Below are 20,990 nucleotides of genomic sequence, written 5' to 3' on the forward strand. Positions count from 1 at the left end.
TATATAAATAAATATTTAAAATTTTTTGTCAGATTAATTGGACGTCATACATGCAAGATATTTGGTCATCATTACCTGATTACTATTGTGATGGTCAAGACATATGGTTGACCGTTAGCCCTCTTATATGCTTTCCATATAGTAGAGTGGCACCATCTAGATTGTGCATTGAAGCAGTTCAGTCTACGACAAACGGTACCTTTGTTATGCTATACACTCACAACACTACACCAGATTGATTTGAGAGTAAGCACGACCAAGACTGGCGTCGAATTCACACAGAATATATATCCTACTAACGTACATGTCACAATCGTTGTGCATAGGGAGAAATAACAAATGGATCAGATGATTATTTTTCCTGGTACGATTCAATCATGAGGCGATTTATCATACTTGACAGTGCTTACTATTACTGCATGGTAAGAGATTTATAATCTTATATTTTCCAAATATATGATATGAATATTATTTAATATTAAATTTTTTATTGTACAAAATAATTTTATCGAAGATGTACGATAATATTCAGTACAACACAACTTACCAGAGTTGGGTTCAATGTGTGACCAAATATTGGCTAACGTAAAAAGTATTATTCAATAGATGAGATAACTCAATGTTGTTGACACTGATTGAAGACGTATTCATCGTAGACGACAACGACAACAAGGCAGAGTTAATTTAGAGGCACACGAAGACAACCCCCATGTGGGGTAAACGCTAGAGGGTCGTCTTTAAACTTCATGTAAACTTCTATCTTGAAATTAAAGAATTAATTTCTCTTTTTCTAAATAAGACTTTACCATATACATGAGATCTATTTATTTATTTTTTTTATTTGTAGAGGGATGTACTACTTAGTCAAATCAAAATTTTATTTTTAATATGGGTGTAGACTAATTAAGTTTTTATTGCAGATTAAATATATAATTAAGTTTAGTAATGAAGAAATTAGTAAATTAAAAATAAAAAAAGTCAAAATCGAAAAAAAAAGGCAAATCGTAGACCCGATCCACGAGTATGCCTTTGATCAGTCCACCGACGCTAACATGGTGCTAACTGAATTAAAAGCTAATCGTGTACCGGATACACAATTATCCTTCCCAAAAAAACTACCATATTTTTGTCAATACTTTTCATTTCTACCTATTTTTGAAAATTCTTTTCCATCTACCCATTTTTGTCATTTGTTTGAAAAACTACTATATTCTTGAACTTTATCAATTTACTATTGACATTTTATTTGTTTTATCCAAAACCTCAACGTTAAATAAATGCCTCATGAAAAAAAAAAAGTTAAAAAAGAAGACCAAAGCATCCATGTCGACATACTGGATAATGTCATTTTGAATTTTTAATCGTCCATGTCAAAGTGATGTGTGTTGTTAATTGTGAGGGTACTTTTAAATATTATTTGAAAATTTTGGGTATTTTTGAAAGTTCATGATACTTTTGATACAAGGTCTAAAGTTCTAAATCTTATAAAGAAAAAACCTTTGAATTTTTTTTTTTTAATAATTTCAAAAGAACTCGTATTCATTCAAAAATCACAATATTACTCTTGGCCTTTCATATATATATATATATATATAAGAGTTTTTTTTTTAAAAATAAAATACTATAACGAAATTAAAGCTTACCAACCTCTAGCAGAAGGAGGAAATTACAAATATCTTGTTTACAAATAGAAAACCAAACAGAAAAATTGAACTCCTTATATGAAAATTATAACATCAAATGACATGTCAATAACTTATAATAGAAACTTGGATTGACACAATTTTATGTCACCAACTCGTCACACAAATTTAGGTCCTAATTTTCCTTTAAAAATTTAAAGGATTTCAATTTTAGAACAACTTTGAAACGTTTATGAAAATTCAAAGGTAATATTATAAAATTTGAAATTACAAGAATATGTTTAGAGTTAGATAATTTGAATTTTGTTTTATGTATTCAAATTTTCATTAAATATGTGTTTAATAGGCAATCTGGATATTTTTATAATTAAATCAAGGATGAAAATATCTATTGATATGTCTATATCTGTAAATGAAAGGGTTTGAGGTGGATATTAATATTTATAAATATCCCTAATATCTTTTATAAATACTTTTTAAATATAAAAAATGTAATCTATTTAGTAAAAAATATGAATTTGAATAGTAATAACAATATCAAAACTTAGTTGGAGAGTAAAAGCAACTTAATAATATAAATAAATTTTGTAAAATTCGTGATCGGTAGAAATGTAAGTGGATATCGGTTAAAAATGAAATCTCGGAACATGAAATAGAATATTATTCTGAAACGACGACGTTTGAAGCAGACACCTCCCACCCAAAAATAGAGGTCACTGCGGCTTCAGTTTGGGACGAAGCATTCGCCGGAATCAAAATCAAAATCGGCGATAGCAATTAGCAACAGTCCCAAACAACAATGAGGTACAATTTCGACCTGAACGAAGCTGATTCTGATCCACCTCGATCTCTAACTCCAAAACGGGATGTTGATTGGGTTCCTCTCAAGACCCACCCCGTTTTCACTCCCGCCGCTGCCTCCGCCTCCGCCTCCGCCGCCAATTATGGCGGTTCTGTTCCTCCGCCTCTTAGAAACCTTCTGGTGTCCGACGGCGCCTCTCGTCTCTATTTCTGGGACTCCACCAAACTCTGCTTGCACCGGATTTCCATCCGCCTCGGAGAACCCGAACCCACCTCCGTCCTCGCCGCTTCTCCTTCTAAAGTCAGTTCTACTTTCCTCTTTTTTCTCTTTTTTATGTAACAAGTGTTTGAAAAGGAGCAAACCCTTTTGCTCATAAGTGTTCTGTGTTATGTTTTCTCCCATTTCTCTGGCATTTTTTCATAATTTCAATTGCTTTAAACAGGTGTTGCGACCGGATGTGCAACTTGATTTTTTGGTGCATAAGATTTCTATCAATCAGAATGGATCGGCATTGGCCCTTGTGGGTTCAGGCGGGTTGGGCATAATGTACCTTTATGGTCATAGTTCTACTAGAGATGACAACACAGTCATTTGTAGGTGAGGAAGAGGCAACAGCTGAGTTAATGCTTTTAGTTTTGCTTCCATCTGTTGTAGATTTTGTTTATGTTAAGTTGCAAAAGATTCATACGTTTTGTTCATTTGTTTCCCATTTTATGTAAAACGTGTGAAAGAGTGTCATACTCATAACATGTTTTCCACTTAGTTCTTCCTGAATGAAGCTGTCAATTTGTGTTACAGGACTGTTAAAGTTGGTCCGCAAATCTACTGTGGTGGCCATGATGTCATACGCACGCTTCAAGTTTCTTGGCACCCATATAGTAACTTCCATCTTGGTGTCCTTTCATCTGATTCTGTTTTCAGGTATTATGTTTCCTGAGTAAAGACATTTTATGCAACTATAACTAGTGCAATTTCATTTTGAATCCTTATTTAGGGATTTTTTGGTTCTTACAAGGCGATATGAGAATAATCATTGAGGTCCAGATATAGGTCTTCACCATATTAATGTCTTTTTAGAGGTTTGAAATCTTGTTTTGCTGCTTGAATTATTGTATCGATTCCTGTCAAATATTTCAATATGTAGATTCATAACAATGTCCATGTAATGTCATATATCTGATGAGGATAATCATAGGATAATTAGTATGTTTTAGTATAATATTTGTTTAGTTGTTAATTTAGATCAACTAGTATTTAATTAGATTTAATTACTTAATTATGTTATTTTATTGTAAGGCTATAAATAGCCAATTTAGAGTTATAATAGGAAGTTTTTGATCATTCATTTTAATATAGAACTTGTGTTCTTGGAGAATGTTCTCTGAATTAAGGACGAATTTCCCTTGTTTAGCCATGGGCTTGACTTGAATACTTTTCCGCTGCATCAATATCTTTCATATTTTTCGTTTGCAATATGGAAATTCAATGCCAAAGACCAAAACAGAACTTTCTGTGAAGTTTAGAATGGATGAAATCTATGTACTTGAAAGTATGAAAAACAAAATAAAATAAATATAGAACGTCATGGACTAAAATTGGCTCAGGACTTTAGTGAGGCTCAATTTATTGATGAATGGATTGGTTAAATCAAAGGAGATTCTAGTACTCCCCAATTCTCCCAACACAATAAAAAATTTCAAAATATGACTCTTGAAACTGATACCATTTGCTTAAAGCCCGAGCAAAACTCACCTCACAACTCTCTCTCTAACTAACGATATTCTTTGGACCCCACAAAATTCCAAAGACTCATGCTCGTCCTTTAGTCATTACGTGGCTTTCCCCTTTCAAGCACTTACATGTATAGAACTTGGTAATTTTGGGTGTATTAGTCTTTGTGCGACTAAGTTAAAATTTAACTAGGCTAGGATTCAACTTACACAACCTTATAGGAAAAACATTTAGACCCCGTTTGGTAATCATTTGGTTTTTAGTTTTAGTTTTTGAAAATTAAGCATATAGACACTACTTCCACCTCTAAATTTCTTCATTTGTTATCTACTTTCCACCTCTAAATTTCTTCATTTGTTATCTACTTCCACCTCTAAAAAACGAAATGGTTACCAAATGGGGCCTTAATTTTTCAATTATTCTTATTTTAGAGCTATTGCTGGCTTCTTGTGGCTTCTCTTGTTTTCCATGGTTGCTGTGAACATGTTAGGTATCTAAATTCCTACACACATAAAATACACAAGAATACCTAACCAAGGCCAGTAATCACACCAAATCCAGCTTAGAGTACACCGTCGAGCCATGTAACTCATCTAACAACTCTTCAATAACCGGCATCGAGAATTTGTCTAGGATGGTGGCATTATTCAGACGTCTACAATCTACACAGAACCTCCGCCTTCCATCCTTATTTCTAACAAATAGGACTAGACTAGAGAACGAGTTGTTACTTGGTCGCATTATCCCTGATGTCAACATATCATTCACCAAACGCTCAATCTCTTCCTTCTGAATGTGGGCATGTTTATACGGTTGGATATTAATGGGGTCTTGCCCCTCCTTTAGAGTGCTTCAGTGATCAACCCTCCATCTAGGTGGTAACCCATTTGGGACCTAAAATACATCTTCGAATTCCTCAACCCGGTCTTTGATATCGCGATCTAATAGTCTCGGTCTTCCCTCTGATTCACTATTTTCCCCTTCGACTTTGCTGTCTATTTGTAGACTTTGCAACTCAACGAGGAACCCTTGATCTTCTTCTTCCCATGTCTTCACCTTTTATGGTAACCTTCCTTTCTCCTTTTGTGAATGTAATCGTCATACAAGGCCAGTCAACCCCAGTGGAATCCTTTGAATGTGACCACAACAATCACATCCACATTACCCATGTCCAGAGGTAAGAAATCTGCTGTCACATTCATTGTCGGGAGTATCAAACTAACGACTTTGCACACCCCCTTTCCTTTCATGACCTTGCCGTTCCCTATCACCACGCCGTAGTTTGTGGTTTTCGTTAATGGGAGTCCTAGTTGATCTACAACCCTTTGGTGAATGAAATTATGGGTGGCGTCGCAATTGATCATCACTACCACCTCCTTTCTTCGACGGTTCCCTTTACCTTCATGGTTTTTGGTGTCGAGAACCCTAGCACTGTGTGCAGTGCTAACTTCATTGTCTCCTCTCCTCTCATTCCTTCCTTTGCGTTCTCTTTCGTTTCGCATGCAAGATTTTCCTCGTCGACCTCTTCTCCAGCAATCAACAACATTCATTCCCACTGCTCTTTCACTTTACATTTGTGGCCTGCCGAGTATTTCTCATCGCAACGATAACATGATCCCTCTTCGCATCGAGCTTGAAACTCCGCATCGGATAGTCTTTTCACTGGAGGGTTTCGCTTCCCCATCCCCCCTTTCTTCGGAATCATCACATTCTTCATCATTGTTTGGTCTGGGTAACGACCTCCAGGTTTCAAAATTCCATTGCTAAAGGACTTGCTACTGCTCCCTTGGGCCTGGCCCTCAGTTGGGCCGCTCCTCTTTAATTCCTCCAGCGACAATTGGATCATGATGTCCTTGTACTCCATTAACTGGGCCTCTCCAATTATTTCATCTAAGCTCACCGGTCTTTGACTGATCACCTCACCCTTGATCATCGGATGAAGTCCTTCAGAAAAGGTCATTTTGAGTATGTTCTCAGCCGCTTTAGAGATTGGCGCGGTTGCGATTTCAAATCTTTTCCGATAGTTCGCCATCGTGGTTTCCATCTTCAAGTTCCATAACCAGGATAACGTCTCCTCTGTCAATATGCGAAACCTATCTAGCAGTCGGTCTTTGAACTCCTCCCAACTTACGAACTTCTGCCGGTTGTTATCCCATTGATACCAGTCCCCTTCATCTTGCCCGAAGCTAATCACAGACACTCTTATCTTTTCCTCATTAGTTAGTTCATGTATTTCGAAATACCGCTTAGCTCGAAAAATCCACGCGTTCGAGTTCTCCCTATTAAACATTGGCATCTCAATCTTCTTGTACCTTCCTTTCTCGGAGCTGGCAACCAAGTCTTTTGTTTGTAAGACTCTTCTTCACTTTCTCCGGCCTTTTTCACCCTTGAACTTTCCACGGCCACAATACTTGCCTCCTTCCCTTTTCCGCTCGACATTTCTTTCATATTGCCTGACAACTTTTCCAAGGTCTTGTTCATCATTAGCAGCCTTTCCTTGATTCCGATCATCTCCTTCTCTGCCTCTTCCATTTGTTCTTTCAGCTATTTCTGAGCCATTGCACGTGTTCGTCCCAGATTTTAACGTGCTCTGATACCAAATGTTAGGTATCTAAATTTCTGCACACAGAAAATACACAAGAATACATAACCAAAGCCAGTAATCACACCAAAACAGAGTATATCCTTCTCCCTTGAGGTGACTATTATATATAAACAAATATCCCAAAGTCTCAAGGATATTACAAAGGTAACAAAGGTCACAAGTTCAGAGAAATAAAAGATGAATAACAGAGGAAACAAAATAACAAAGAAAGATACTTTGGCTATTCGAGAGAGCCGTCTCTCCTAAATGAGCTATTTGTCACGCCCCACAAAAATCGTTTTTCAAATTGCGCCACGAAGGGGCATGAGACTCCAATAGCATGGCCAAGAGGGAGTCAAGGCCCATCGGAAGGCATCCCAAAAAGAGGCAAGGCTAACACGGTGGCCTTGGTCAGGGCGCCCATATGCCCAAGTGCCGACATACGAGGGTGTGGCAAGGCAACTGGGCAAGACAGGTGCCAAGGACAGCGCCCATGTGCGCGCACACGCCCAGGAGAGGCAAGGCCTCGTGCAAGGCCAAGGAAGCCCACGGACGCGCGGCCAAGCGCGTGCCCTTGTCTAGAGTGTGTGAGTCCAGACGCACACGAGTGGCAATACCTGCATGGCCCACAGGCAACTTAGAATGATCTAGTGACGTAAACCATTTCAATGCAGGGCTCGTGCGACAGGCGTGCACGCCCCTCAGGCACAAGCGTGCGCACGTCCTTGCACGCGCCCCACAGATGCGGTCGCTCAGGCATGTGCACAATGCTGCACACGCACGTCCTTGCACGTCCCAACACCTCTTCAAATGTACATACTTTAGATTTCTCCGTAATGGTCTAGAATTGTCTAGAAGGGCCATGTATGTACTTGGAAGTGTATGGAAGGGCCTAGAATGGCCTAGGGACATGTCAAGACACCTTGGAAGTGTCTAGAAAGGGCCATGGCCGACTTTAAGGGGGCTTAGGTCGTGAGAACCATCCTATAAATAGCCCCAAGGGCTCATTTGTACAACCACCAAGCAACAAGCTCTCAAAACAATACACTCATTCCCAAACTCATGTGTGTCTACCTTCTCTTGTCCCTCTCGACTTCCTAAGTGCCATACTCATTCTCAAACCTCTATAAAGGCTTACTTGGAGTATCTTAAGCATAAGAATCACCCAAGTGCTGCACGCCAAGCTGCTTGAAAGCAGTGACCGCGTGACATATTGCTCTAAAAAACCATCCTACCCTTCATTCCTAAAACCCTACTAATAAATACCCTTCAGCTGGTCCCCGCTCCCACGATCCACCAATTCCTTCAGACGCGCCTCTCCAACGGTCTGGTGATCAAGTGGTCCCACTGCTGGTCCCCCCTCCCCCTCTCTTATTTGCAAAATTCCTTTCTTGCCCCCTTCCTCCCATAGACCTTCATGATAGGGGTCTCACAGAACATTGACAAAATCTTGTTACTGCTAGTCAACTAGGAATGGAAGTACAATTTTTGTTAATAATTTGTTTTGAGGCTTATGAACGATTTATCACCTGTCTTAAGTGGACTCTCTTTTTCTCGTTCAATTGCATTCGAAAAACTATTTATAGCATTTTGCAAATCATTAAATATAAAATTTGTCTATGGAGAGGTGGATACTGCTTATCTTCCCCCTCAAACACACTGCAGAAGAAAAAAAAAAAATACTGATATCTCAGATCATGAAATTTGTGTAGGTTTGCTCCAAGGTGTCTGGTTGATTAACCATCGTGCTTTATTGTATAACTCATTTTCGTTTCAGGCTTTTCAATTTGTCTTCAGATATTGTGCAACCAGAGCAAGAATATTATCTACAGCCAGTGGAACCTGGTCAATCTAAAAATGCCACGTCAATCTGCCCTGTTGATTTTTCATTTGGGGAAGACCATTTGTGGGACAAGTTCAGTGTAAGTTTATTAATTAGAAATTTGAAATCTCAAATTTGGATGATATAATATTTTCTGTTTATAATGATGAAAATTTATCTTGGTACCTTTCCCTTTTTTTCTTGCCCAGATATATAAATTAGAAGTTCTTCAACCAAGAATTAAAAAAACATGAATTAGAAGTTCAAACCTTTTCTTTGTGACCTTTTAGCAATATCCTCTCCTAATTTTTTGTGCTCTGTTCATTTGGCGCTCTACTATGCTCTCAAGCCAAATTAAATTTAAATATCGTGCTATGTATCGACTTGTAGGCATTAGGAGTATTTCAGTAACCTTAATGTGTAGGATCTGAAATCTAACGTCAGTACTACTTCTTAGAAGTTAGAACTCACGGACATAATTGTACATCCTATGAACATATCCTGTTCGAGTAAGATTGTGATGTTAGTACTACTACTTCTCAATGCATGAAAAACTGTTGCTTTCTTCTTTTATACCTTTGTGGGTGGCTAAGATTTATCTGTTAAACAGTTTAAGGACCACTATATGATTATAAAAGCTTACGTACTATATCTGCAGGTGTTTGTTTTATTCAGTGATGGTTCAATTTACATCCTTTGCCCAGTTGTTCCATTTAGAAGGTACTCAATTGATCACATCTCTCCTTTCTTTAATTGACTTTTGGATATCATGAACACTCAATTACAATTACCATTTACCAGAGACAGACTTATTTCTTGGGTTTTCATACTTCAAATATTTATTACTCGAAAAATATGTCGAGGTGAGATTCAGAAAGGATATTTTCCCCCATCATCTGGTCATAACTAATGGGTTGAGCGTACACTTTTGCATTCCAAGAAAATCTCCTTACCCTACAGCCTACTAAAATGTTCTGATTAGAGCCTTCTAGTTTCTTAGCATAAGGCCTACAATTAATGGATAGAAGTAGAACTATGTATATTACCATCTCTAAGGGGGGGCATTTGGGGCAAGGATTGTCCTAAGACTATAATAACCACCTCTTACTACAATAAATACTATTTTGTAGTCCCAATTAGTTACGGTTCAACACTATTTCAAAACCCCCCATTTGCTACAGTATTTACTATTTACTACAGTTTTTACTATTTTACCTTCATCATTTTTTTATTCTTTGCTACAGTGTTTACTATTTCCTTATCAAATTCAAATAGTTTACACCTCAAACACATACTATTATAACCCAAACTAAAATAATCTACACCCCAAACACACACTATTATAACCTAACTATAATAGCCAATTCCTTACCCCAAACACCCCTTAAGTGATTGCTTTATCCTCAACAGTGTTTACAAGTGTGAATCTATATTGGAGATTTATAACGATGCTCAGTCCTATGGGCTCAAATCAGCCAATCCAACAGCTGTCAGTAATTCCGGTCTTGCAATTTCTTGGTTGGAAGAAACTTTTCCAAATTTAGTCCAAGCAACAGATGGAGGGGACGCATATGTGATAGTAGCCCATCCTTGTGCTTTATTTGATGCGTCACTTGCAATGCAGGTATGACACATGAGACATTTTCGATGAATGCAGTTGGTAGTTGACAACCATTTATATATATGTGTGTGTTTGTGTGTGTATGTATGTATATTAAGAATGTGCAAAATTTTAGTGGTATGGCATGTGCATGGGTTGCAATATACTCTCAGGACCGGGTTTTGGAATCCTTAATTTTCACATGATATGGTCTTCCAGGGGCCTTTGAGGAGAGCGTGTAATGATGATGGAGATGAAGAAGATGTATCAATTAAAGGTGCAGAATGTGAAGGCCGTGCAGTAAGTTTATTATATAATCTAATCAGCAAAGACTCTGTTCTTGTGACAGCGTGGAGTGGTGGGCAACTGCAGATTGATGCCCTTGCAGACGAAATTCAACCTGTCTGGAATCTTGGTTGTCCCCCACGTGTACGTGTTGATCCGAATGACAATATTCTCGGTCTTGCCATGATATGTGAAGTGGTTACAGGGAAGCTCTCCAAGGTGAAGCTTGATCAACCACTTGATCATACTGTTTGGTTGGGGCTCCCGCCCCCTTTGCTGAGACTGGCTATCGTAGATCTAGCCCTTCCAAAGAAAATGGAGAAAGATTCTCTTATAACAATGTTTGTTGATAAACTTATGGATCAAAGAATTTATGCTCTTCATAATGGAGGTATAGACTCGATTATATTGCATTTTCTCCCATTCACTAGTCAAAGCAAAGGACAGAACCAGACCATGAGAACTCCCTCTGTGCATCCTGTTCTGAATGCCTGCCAGGGAGACACTTCCAACCCTTCTCCACTTTGTGGTTTTGCCTCATTATCTGATTCATTAGGATATTCTTGGATTCTGGGAGTTACCCTTTCTCAAGAGTGCATTGTTCTAGAGATGAAGACTTGGAACCTTCTAGTCCCAGTTCAGGTTAGCAATTTCCTAGATGAGGGAAAATCAGCTGCAGCAGGAACAGGAGAGAAAAATGAAAGTGAAAGATCTGAAATTATAAGCAAAGATCTTCTTGGCGGACCTAAGGTGGTTCTCCTTCCTCAGTCATCATCAACTATGCGTTCTGTGACTGCTGATTCCATTGAAGGACGGTCCATGCTTCATCAGTATTTCAAGCTCTTCCATGAAAATTACGTGGAGTATGCGCATGCGGTAATTGCAATTTACTTCAGAGCTATGTAATGTTAATCAACTACTTAAGATAATTTTGTTAGTCTAGCACTCCATGGGTGTAACATCTAAAGTTCCCCCCTCTTTCCTCTCTTCTAACTCCGTGTAGGTGTACTACGAGCTCAAGCAGCATGAGCCCAAGTTGAAGAGGTTAATTGACGATCAGCAAACTCGTTTAAAAGAGGCACAACAGAAGCTCATAAAAGTAGAGGGGAAACAGCAATTATTGGACGACAGGATAGAACGTGCAATCAAACTGCACAATGTCCTGGAAGAGCGGATACATCAGTTGAAGAACTTGCCAGGGGCTCACAAAAAGCCGTTGTCCAAAGCGGAAAGAGAGTTCAAATCGACACTTGGTAATAAATTCTCACTCAAGTTACTTAAATTTGTTTACTTGGTTGACTTTTTTTAGACTAATTAAAATATTTGATATGGCTTTTGGAAAGGTGAAAAGTATTTTTTTAGCCAACTATAATTACTTTTTCAAAGTTTTCTAACTGTTTGGTTACGTGATTAAACATTTTTTTTTTTAAATGAAACATGTAAATGCAATTAGTGCTTCTTACGAAAGTATTTATAGAAAAAAATGAGTTTTAACCGCATTTTGGACTTCCGAAATTTTAGATTTGCTCGTCTTTTTTAGCCCTTGGAATTAAAAGTAACCATTTATTTTTGCGTAATTATTTTGCCACTTATTATGCACTTATCCGGTATTTGTCTTCAACCTATGTGGCTTGGATGTATGTTCATGTTATCTTTTTAAATTATTTTTTTTAATTGAATACATGATCATGTTAACACATTTTAATAGTAACACCCATTATGAATTTCTTAAAAGTAAAAGGAAGGGAAGGACCAAAATAATCAATTTTTAAGAGTTTATTATTATTATTATTCTAAGTTAATGCATTGAAATAGACTAAAGTATGATAATCTTGAATATTCAGAAAACAAAATGGACTTTTAACAAAGTCACTCTTATATTCGCTTAGTGCATAAAGTAGATTTAGGCTCGGCTAAATATAAAACCAGAACAATTGAATTCTTCAGTTAACTTGTATCATCGATTAATGAATAATATTTGTTAGAAATCAGGCCTTTGAAGAGTAACTATTTAGATATTTATCGATATCTAGAGTTTAGACGGTTGTCTTGTTAGATTAGCTGAGTTGTGTATGAGGGAGCTGAAGACACTCATGGTTTTAGTTGGATCAAGTTCTGCTAGTTGAAATTGACTTATTGCTCTTCTTTTGATAGTGCAATGCTGTGACATATTATCCTTCTCAGTCTTGGTGTATTTTGACTAATCAGAAATATATGCCTTAACCAGTTGATTTTCATAGTTTTAGTTGGATCAAGTTCTGTTAAGTTGTAAATTGACTTATTGCTCTCCTTTTGACACTGTCAGATATTATCCCTTAGTCTTGGTGTACTTTGACTAATAAGAGATATATGCCTTAACCAGTTGATTTATGATTGGGGTGGAGTTCACATTTTATATTATAACGGCTTTTTAATTCTTAACAAAGTGATACTTTGTTGCCTCCAGACCACTTTACAGATATTGAGTTGGACGCATTGCATACTTCGATTGATACACTAACTGCAAGACTAAGGAGGTTCACAAATTCTAAGAACAACAATCTAGTGAACCAACAACAAAAAATGTACAGGAGAAACACTTATATCCAAAGCTCTCAGATCTCCCAACTCAAATCATCGCTTGAGAAACTCTCCCTCCTCAATGCTGAGAACACTAAAAAGGTTAAGCTAGTTGAATCTACAATACAAAGCAAAGAGAGGAAAATATGCTGATATCTTCTCTTCTCTGTACTTGAATGTGTGCAATGGAATGATATCTCTGACTATTTCTGTAAAGAAGCCTGCCTCAAACCCCCCAAATTCTGCAGACTCAAGTCAAATCATCTGAATTTTGAAGCCTGGAGAACATCTGACCAGAAGATATGTAGGTTGAAGATAATGTTTGATTGGTCTGAAAATTGGCGCTCTTGGAGAGGGGCTGAGAGAAGAAGTGATATTTATAGTTTTTGTATTGGTAATTCATTGGCTGTACTATTGAGTAGCTCCATATTCTGTGTATTATAAAACTCATTACTTTAGCATATGATCTTATTCATACAAGATTAAGCGAAAGATTACACTTCTCTACATATTGAAACCTGACTCAACTCGCTTTCCTTCATGTGTCTGCATGACCGTCTTGACATTGTGTAGTTTCGTTCTTACGCGTCACAATGATAGGATAGCGCTTCTGTGTTCTTGTCGTTGGAAAAAATACTAACTTATCATCTTCTGCTGGAACCCAACTGAAATGTTGATGGATTACATTATTGATCTTATTAAAGTGGTATATTTTAAACTGTGTTTTAAGGCAGAGATAGATGAATACCTGAACTGGGTGACAAGATGATGAAGAAAAACAGAGAGTTCTACTCTGGCAAGCTCGTATCCTGGGCATAATCTCGGACCTCCACCGAACGGTGTAAATGCATTTAACGTTGTTGACCCTGAGCTATTCTGCTGGGTTAAAGAGATTAAGTTAGCAAATGGGATAGACATAGAAAGTGAAAAAGAGATGATGTTTGGGAGGATTGAGATTTGACATTGGTGTATTGACAGTAGGAAACATGTTGATTAGATTGTACCTTTTGCCATCTCCATGGGTTAAAAGAGCGAGCATCTTTAAAATGCTCATGGTCCAAATGTACTGCGCGAAATGATGCAAAAATCTTCCATCCCTTCGGAATCGTATAACCTACATCAAAATTCTTCCTTATCATGTACATATAAGACATGTCCTTAACTAAAAGATTAGAGATTTCAATCTCGTTGAATAAAAAAAAGTGTAATAGTAAAGCATTAGTTACCTTTGATATTTACGTCTGTCATTGTCCTCCTAAATACACCACTGATTATGTTGGCAACTCTTAATGTTTCATTCACAACCTAACCCAAAAAAAAAAAAAAAAAAAACCTTTAAACAAAATAAAAGGAGAAAAAGTAATGAATTTTATTTTTAAATTTTAAATTTTGGGAATATACTCACACATTGGGTGAAAGGCATGGACTTGTAATCATTCCATTGGAGGTGTTGGTGTGATTCCTTCATTCTTGCTTTGATTTGCTCATGCTCTTCCTGTCCACCAAACCACCCACTACTTTTTAATCAACATTATGCTCAAAACACAATAATAACAATATCAAAATTACCAAGGTACCCAATGATTCGAACTTAATTTTTGATTCGGTCCTTGAAAGTTTTGTATTGGTCTTTATAGTTTAGGTTCGAGTGGAAGTAATATCTCACTTGATAACAATTTGGTTTACTTTTTTAGTATATGAAAATTGTAATTCTTTTCAATAATTTTCTTCTTTTGTAAAGAAACATTTAAATTTTAAACCAAATTCTAAAAACAAATATAGTATAACCTTATTTGTTTATTTTATAAAAAAAAGGTCTTATGTTATTTTTATCCAATTAGTCACACAACTATGAAAAACTACGTCAAACAAGAAGAACCTAAACGAGTAAAACAAAACACAAATTAGTTAAAATGTGCATTAGCAAAAAAGTAAGTTGTTTGAGACGACCCTAAACCCTAAGATTATGTTTAGCCCAAGAAGTATGAGTTTGAGAGAGTAAAGTTGTTAGTTTTACTCCTTGTTTGATCCAAAAAATTTGTAGGCCTCACAATTAAAAAACAACAATTCTATGACTTATATTAATTCTTTATACTGTAGGTTCAATAATTAAATAACTTTATTCATTACACCAGACGTTTCTTAAAATGTTTTAAGATAGTTAGAAATGAATAGAAACTATACTAAAAACTAAAACGTAGAGAAAGTAAGCAAAAGGGCACGTGAGGGGCAGAAAGAGGAATGAGATGGAAATACTAGGTATCAAATATTTGAAGAAGTTATAGGGTAGGGGAGGGTGTAGGGTAGGGTTGGTGGAGAAGGAATTTGCACCGTATGATCAAATCCCTAAAGGGGGTCCCACGTGGTGTGTGGACCCCACTTTACAACTCATACATCTCCCCACACAAAAAAGAGGATAAAATAAAAATAAAAATAAAAATAAATTTGGTCATTTCAAAAACGGACAAGACAGAGTGGTCAAAGTTCAAAGCGTGCTCAGAGAAAAAAGAAGAAAAAACAGCACAGAGCTGGCTTTTATTTTTATTTTCAAGATTATTTTTATTATTAAATTTATTTTCAAACAAAAAAATAAATCAATTTATTTACAAATATGACAAAATATCATTATAAACATCCATTAGCTACATTCTGCTATCAACAATCTTATAATTTAAAATAATGAGAAAAAAATTGTTTTAATAATGATGAAAAATGTCAAACTTAATTAGTTATAATATTTTTAATTCTTTTAAATTAATTAATATAAACGTGAACATAAAATATTGAAAATAAATATTTGATGAAAAATTGAGGTTAAAAATGTACGTCGTTAAATCAGAAACCAAATAGAAATTAAACTTCAAATTTAAAGATAAATTAGGTAGTTTTCTTAATAATTATTATTATATTATTAAAATATATATATAAAAAAAGAAAGAAAATGATATTGTCCATTGGACAAAGGGACAAGAGGGGTGTAAGTGTAAGTGTAAGGTTTCTTACTGCTTTCTACCTTTCTGCTATTTTATGTACTTTCTTCTCCCTCTTCACTTTCACTTTTTGACCCTTTTTTTCCTTTTTTTTTTTTTGGGTTTGTTTTTTCATGCACTAAGTCAATATAATGATGAAGAAAACCAAAAAAAAAAAGAAAAAAAAAAAGAAGAAGAAGATAAAAGACCTATAGGGTTGTTGTCACTTTAGACAACACTACAAATTTAACCTAGCTTTTAATCTCAATTCTAGGTTTAGCAGGTCAAACGTATTTTACGTTCATTTAAACATAGTATGGTTTTTCGTTATTCGTTACTCTATCTAATATAATTCATCCATCAACTTAAATTTTTGAGTTAATCGGTAATTTAAGACTCCAAAAAAGAGAATAATTTAAAATCTCTCTTTTAGGTAAAAACAAAAGAAGAAGAAAGCTTTCATGACTAAATTGACAGAATTTCGAAGAATTTTATCGAATTTAGAGATAAATAAAAATCATAATTAAAAACCTATGCTAGGTAACTTCTTAACTTCCAAACAATTTTTTTTTTAAATACATTCATGTTAAATCTTTGCTTGTTTGAGGCGAACTGAAATTTTTTTTTTATTTCTTTTACTTTCTTTTAACTCCTTGTTTGATAATGAATATCTTTCACTTTAATGCACTCTTGACATAATTGAAACTTGAAAGTATCTTTCAAGAGTATTGGAATAGAAATACTATTTTTAGGGGGAAAAAAATCAAAACCACTAAAAAAAAAGTTCTTTTACTCTACAAAATATTTAAAAATCACTTTTAGAGTATAAAACTACATATTAAAATAATTTGTTGTTAAATACTTTAGTTTTAGTTTTTTTTAATGATAGACTGTGATATTTTTCTATATTTGAAAATATTTTTAAATTTTTTTTTCTAAATTAGATATTTCTTAATTAAACACTTAATTCTTAACTATTCTTTTTCTAAAAAAAATGTTTTTTTAAATTTGATTTTATGTTTAATCAAGAGTAAGAATAGTAAAGCGAAAGACATTTTTAAAATATTAAAATAAAATATAATAAAAGCTCATTGGAAAAATAAATCTTAGGAGAGTGGCACGTGTATAGCATTAAAGAAATACAAAAAACAATGACAATGATAAAAAAAAAATGACAATATCCAAGTAGGATCTAGGGTTTGAGAATTTTAGGCAATTAGGGTGGAATCTAGACTTCAATTTATTTTCAAATAATAAATGTTTTTTTTTAAACACAATAAATGTTTTTCAACCTTATATTTTTATTCTTTCTAATTCATTTTTACTCATTTATAAACTCACCAATTGGACGATTGGAACAGAGATTGAAATGTAATCAAGATTATTGAGAATAAGAGGAGTGATGAAATGCATGAGATATCGAAGGTGGAATAGAGATGAAATCGTGAAGTTGAAAATTGTGAGAAAAAGAGTTGGATTGAAAACGGTGGAAACAATGAGTTGAGTATTATAAATCGGGTCTAAAACGCTCAACCCAAATATGGATTTTGGATTACATTCCATTCTAAACCCATCCTATTCCAGGGCCTTAGAGGTTGTTTGGAGACCATAATGGAATGAGTTTGTAATGTAATTCAAAACCCATGTTTGGATTGAACATTTTGGACTCGGTTTGTAATACCAAACTTATTTGTTCCCACAATTTTTAACTCAACTCTCAACTCTCTTTCCCACCGTTAACATACTTCATGATCCCATTTCCGTTCTACTCTCAATTTCTCACTCATTTCAATACTATTCTGATTTACAGTAATCCTAATTACAATACAACCTCTTAAATAGTCTCTTAACTAATTAAGGTATAAATAATCTTTTACAAGTTAACCTAATATATTAGGCAAGATACTAATCTTTTTAGATGAACCCAAAAACATTAATTAGAAGTAGTAGAGCTTGTCCGATAAGCTAAATCATGCCGCTATCGACAAAAAAATTACAACTTTTTATTAAAAAAAAAAATTAAAAACCGATTAAAGTCAATAAAATCACAAATATGAGAAAAATTCAAATTTTTTTTTTAAAAAGAAATTAAGAGTAGATGTATATAAAAATCCATCTAAAAATGTGTTCTAAAAAATAATAATCATTAAAAACACACAATTTTTTTTAAAAAAAAGAAAAAAGCATGGAATTTGTGATAATGGATATGAGGTTGAGATTGAAAGAAAGAAAAGAAAAAGAAAAAAAAAAGCCATGGATTTTGCAATTTTCAGCCCCACTATTGGATCATTACTTTCCCATTATTTAAAAAAAAACACACACACACACCAAAAAAATAATAATAATAATAAATAAGGTGGCCGGAAAGTGACCTGTAATTGGGCCAAAGCCAGCGGCGTCTCCGTCAGAAACTTAACGGCCAGCGTCATGGTAGTTGACGTCGTTTCATATCCCGCCACCAATAAAGCCAGTAAGAAATCTACTATTTGCTCGTCGGAGAGGGCGTCTTCTCCGGCGAGCAGCGCTCCGAGCATGTCTTTCTTCCTTATCCCGTTCTCGCTCTCTTTCCGCCTCTCCCTTACCACCGTCCCCAATTGCTCCGCCACCTTCCTCCGTGCCTTAACCCAAAAACTTAAGTTAATCACTCGTCATTAATTTATTATAAAGTACTACAATAGTAATATTCCTATAAAATATGATGCAATTATGAAAGGAGTAATACTACTAAAGTACTACCAATTTCTTCCGTATTAATTAAGATCACGGTATCATAATTTATATGATAGTGACATTTTTTTAAAGAATTATAGAACGAGATAATGTACTATCAAAGTACTAAATTTTTTCTCCCCTCTAAAAAAAGGTTAAATAAAAAAATTTCTAGTACTGTAATAATAATATGAAATCCACCAAAAATTTCTAGTACCCCAATCAAATAGGTCAGTATTATTTTACTAGAATTTGATCTCTAATCATGGTAGAATAATACATGTCAATTAAAATTGAAATGAGGTTAAAAAAAAGTTTTTTTTACCTGGATGGCACGGCGGTAAGTGGAGGAGAATAGAGGGAGAGGGACGGTAAAAAATCCTTCAATGACAAGAAGATATTCTTTCATGAGATTTTGAGTCCATTCGCAACGATCAAAGCTCATCAATTGCTTCACTGCTAACTCAAATGTTATCTGAATTTTTTTTAAAAGAAAAATCATCAATTTTTTCATTAAATTAATATTAATAATAAACAATCTATTTTAATATACAATACAACAACAAAAAACATAATAATAAAAGGAACGGCCGAAAGAATAATTTTTTTTTTAAAAAAAGCTTGCATGATCTGTACTGCAAACAGAATTATAGGCTTTTTTTTTTCCTTCCTTTTTTAGTTTTTGTTTTTGTTGCTAACATGCGCTAGGGAATTTTAAGGAATTAAAATAAATTTGCTAACATGCACTCCCTACTCATTATCCGAGTTGACGCGCTAACATCAACTCGGTGAATGTGAGAGTGGAAATTCAAATCTTAGAAATAAAAAATAATACTTGAATCATTATTTTGAGTAATTTTTTGAATGAATAGATATTTTAACCGTTGAATTATGTTCTCAAGTTTTGAAAAGAATGGTTAATTTTTTTTTTAAAATGAGAATTTTGAGAGTGAAGTGGGGTGGCCAATTCAACAGTAAAGAAGAAAAATAAAAATTTAAAAAAGAAAAAAAGAAAAAAAGAAAGAAAGAAATAAAAGAAATAGTATTATTGTGTATACCTTTTTAGCTTCTTCCATGAGGAAGATCCGGCCGGTCCAAGAGTCCAAATTGAGCCGAATTAACCGGTCCACATCGACCAAAAGATGGTCTTTAATAATAGAAGAATTCCCAAAGCTCATAGTCAAAGAATGCATTCTTTTATGTAAACTCCCTTTCATAAGCAACAAAGAATGCTTCCCAAGAAGATTAGAAATCGAACCGGGGTAACTACACTCAAAAAGCTTCTCTTCATTCTGAAGAATGAACCGGTTTGTTTCCCAGTCGGCCGAGAAAACTGTCGGTTCACCAAACAAATGGGTCGTAAAAACCGGTCCAAATCTCCGGACCCGCTCGTCGATGAAGGGTTCGGGGTTCTCGGTCTTGTAGGCGGAGATGAGTTGAAGGGTCTCTCCGATCAAGGGAAGGCCGAGTGTCCCCGGCGGCAGCCGTACACGGCGGAATCTGGTGGGGCGGAGGAAGAGAAACAGAGAAGAAGCTAAAACAGAGGAAAAGAGGAAGAAGATGAAGGAGAAGAAAGCCATGGGGGACTGAATTGAAATTGAATTTGGGGAAATGGGTTTTAGAGGAAATAGGGAGAGATGGGGGGGATATAAATAAAAAATGGGAATTTTAGAGAGAGAGAGAGAGAGGGGAATTGTTGTTTTCAAGGGGAAAAAATGGGGATGAGACAGAGGCACACGGGTGGTATTACTCATAAACCTAAGAAAGAAGGAAAGAAGAAAAGAGGAGGAATTTTTTTTTTTTTTTTTTTTTTTTTTTTGGTTTGGAAAATTGTGAGAGAGAAAATGAATGTCGGATATTTTTGTATCTGACAGCTTTTTTTATGCAACTTTTCTTTAAGAAGATAAAAACTCTTTAAGTAATTTCTTTTTAAAACAAATTACAAAAAGTAGGTTGGATTAACAAACTATTAACAAAATTAGGGTCGTATTTATTATGATGTGCATTGATACATTGGTGTCAATTTTGTCACCAAAACCAATCAAAAAAGTGTGTGAAATCCAACCGACGGTCATTTGTTTTTTTAATTTTTTTTTTGCAAGTAAAATCAAAATGAATGAAAATGAAATATGAATGAATAAAGTGTTCTTGTTAGGTTAACATAATTTGCAACTTTTTAAAATTTAAATTAATCATTTTTATAAAAAAAAAAATTAAATCAATCATGTAGTGAATTTGAAATATAAGCAACATAAAAAAGAAAAATAATAAATCAATACTAAGGCA

At 34.9% G+C, this 20,990-nt stretch overlaps 2 protein-coding genes across 4 annotated transcripts; one reads left to right on the top strand and one right to left on the bottom strand.

Moving 5' to 3' along the window:
• Positions 1 to 2,277: 2,277 nt before the first annotated feature.
• Positions 2,278 to 13,535, top strand: MOS7 (nuclear pore complex protein-like protein). The gene is made up of 9 exons (XM_039035901.2): positions 2,278 to 2,745; positions 2,888 to 3,042; positions 3,244 to 3,366; positions 8,538 to 8,682; positions 9,241 to 9,302; positions 9,993 to 10,206; positions 10,402 to 11,343; positions 11,471 to 11,720; positions 12,914 to 13,535. The coding sequence occupies exons 1-9, from the start codon at positions 2,443 to 2,445 to the stop codon at positions 13,177 to 13,179; spliced, it is 2,460 nt and encodes an 819-aa protein (XP_038891829.1). The 5' UTR covers positions 2,278 to 2,442; the 3' UTR covers positions 13,180 to 13,535.
• Positions 13,410 to 20,580, bottom strand: CPD (Cytochrome P450 superfamily protein). 3 transcript variants are annotated; one of them, XM_039035904.2, is made up of 9 exons: positions 19,763 to 20,580; positions 19,030 to 19,179; positions 18,368 to 18,613; positions 14,432 to 14,521; positions 14,253 to 14,331; positions 14,031 to 14,140; positions 13,775 to 13,902; positions 13,555 to 13,691; positions 13,410 to 13,457 (listed from the first exon to the last, which is right to left on the bottom strand). In XM_039035904.2, the coding sequence occupies exons 1-8, from the start codon at positions 20,456 to 20,458 to the stop codon at positions 13,565 to 13,567; spliced, it is 1,626 nt and encodes a 541-aa protein (XP_038891832.1). In that variant the 5' UTR covers positions 20,459 to 20,580; the 3' UTR covers positions 13,410 to 13,457; positions 13,555 to 13,564. The 3 variants fall into 3 exon arrangements, with proteins under 3 accessions (XP_038891832.1, XP_038891833.1, XP_038891831.1); XM_039035905.2 differs by having other exon boundaries at positions 13,545 to 13,691; XM_039035903.2 differs by having other exon boundaries at positions 13,410 to 13,691.
• Between the last annotated feature and the right edge of the window lie 410 nt (positions 20,581 to 20,990).

The sequence above is a fragment of the Benincasa hispida genome, chromosome 7, assembly GCF_027475165.1.
Source record: "Benincasa hispida cultivar pf3 chromosome 7, pf3_genome.v1.1, whole genome shotgun sequence".
Taxonomy (NCBI): Eukaryota; Viridiplantae; Streptophyta; class Magnoliopsida; order Cucurbitales; family Cucurbitaceae; genus Benincasa; species Benincasa hispida.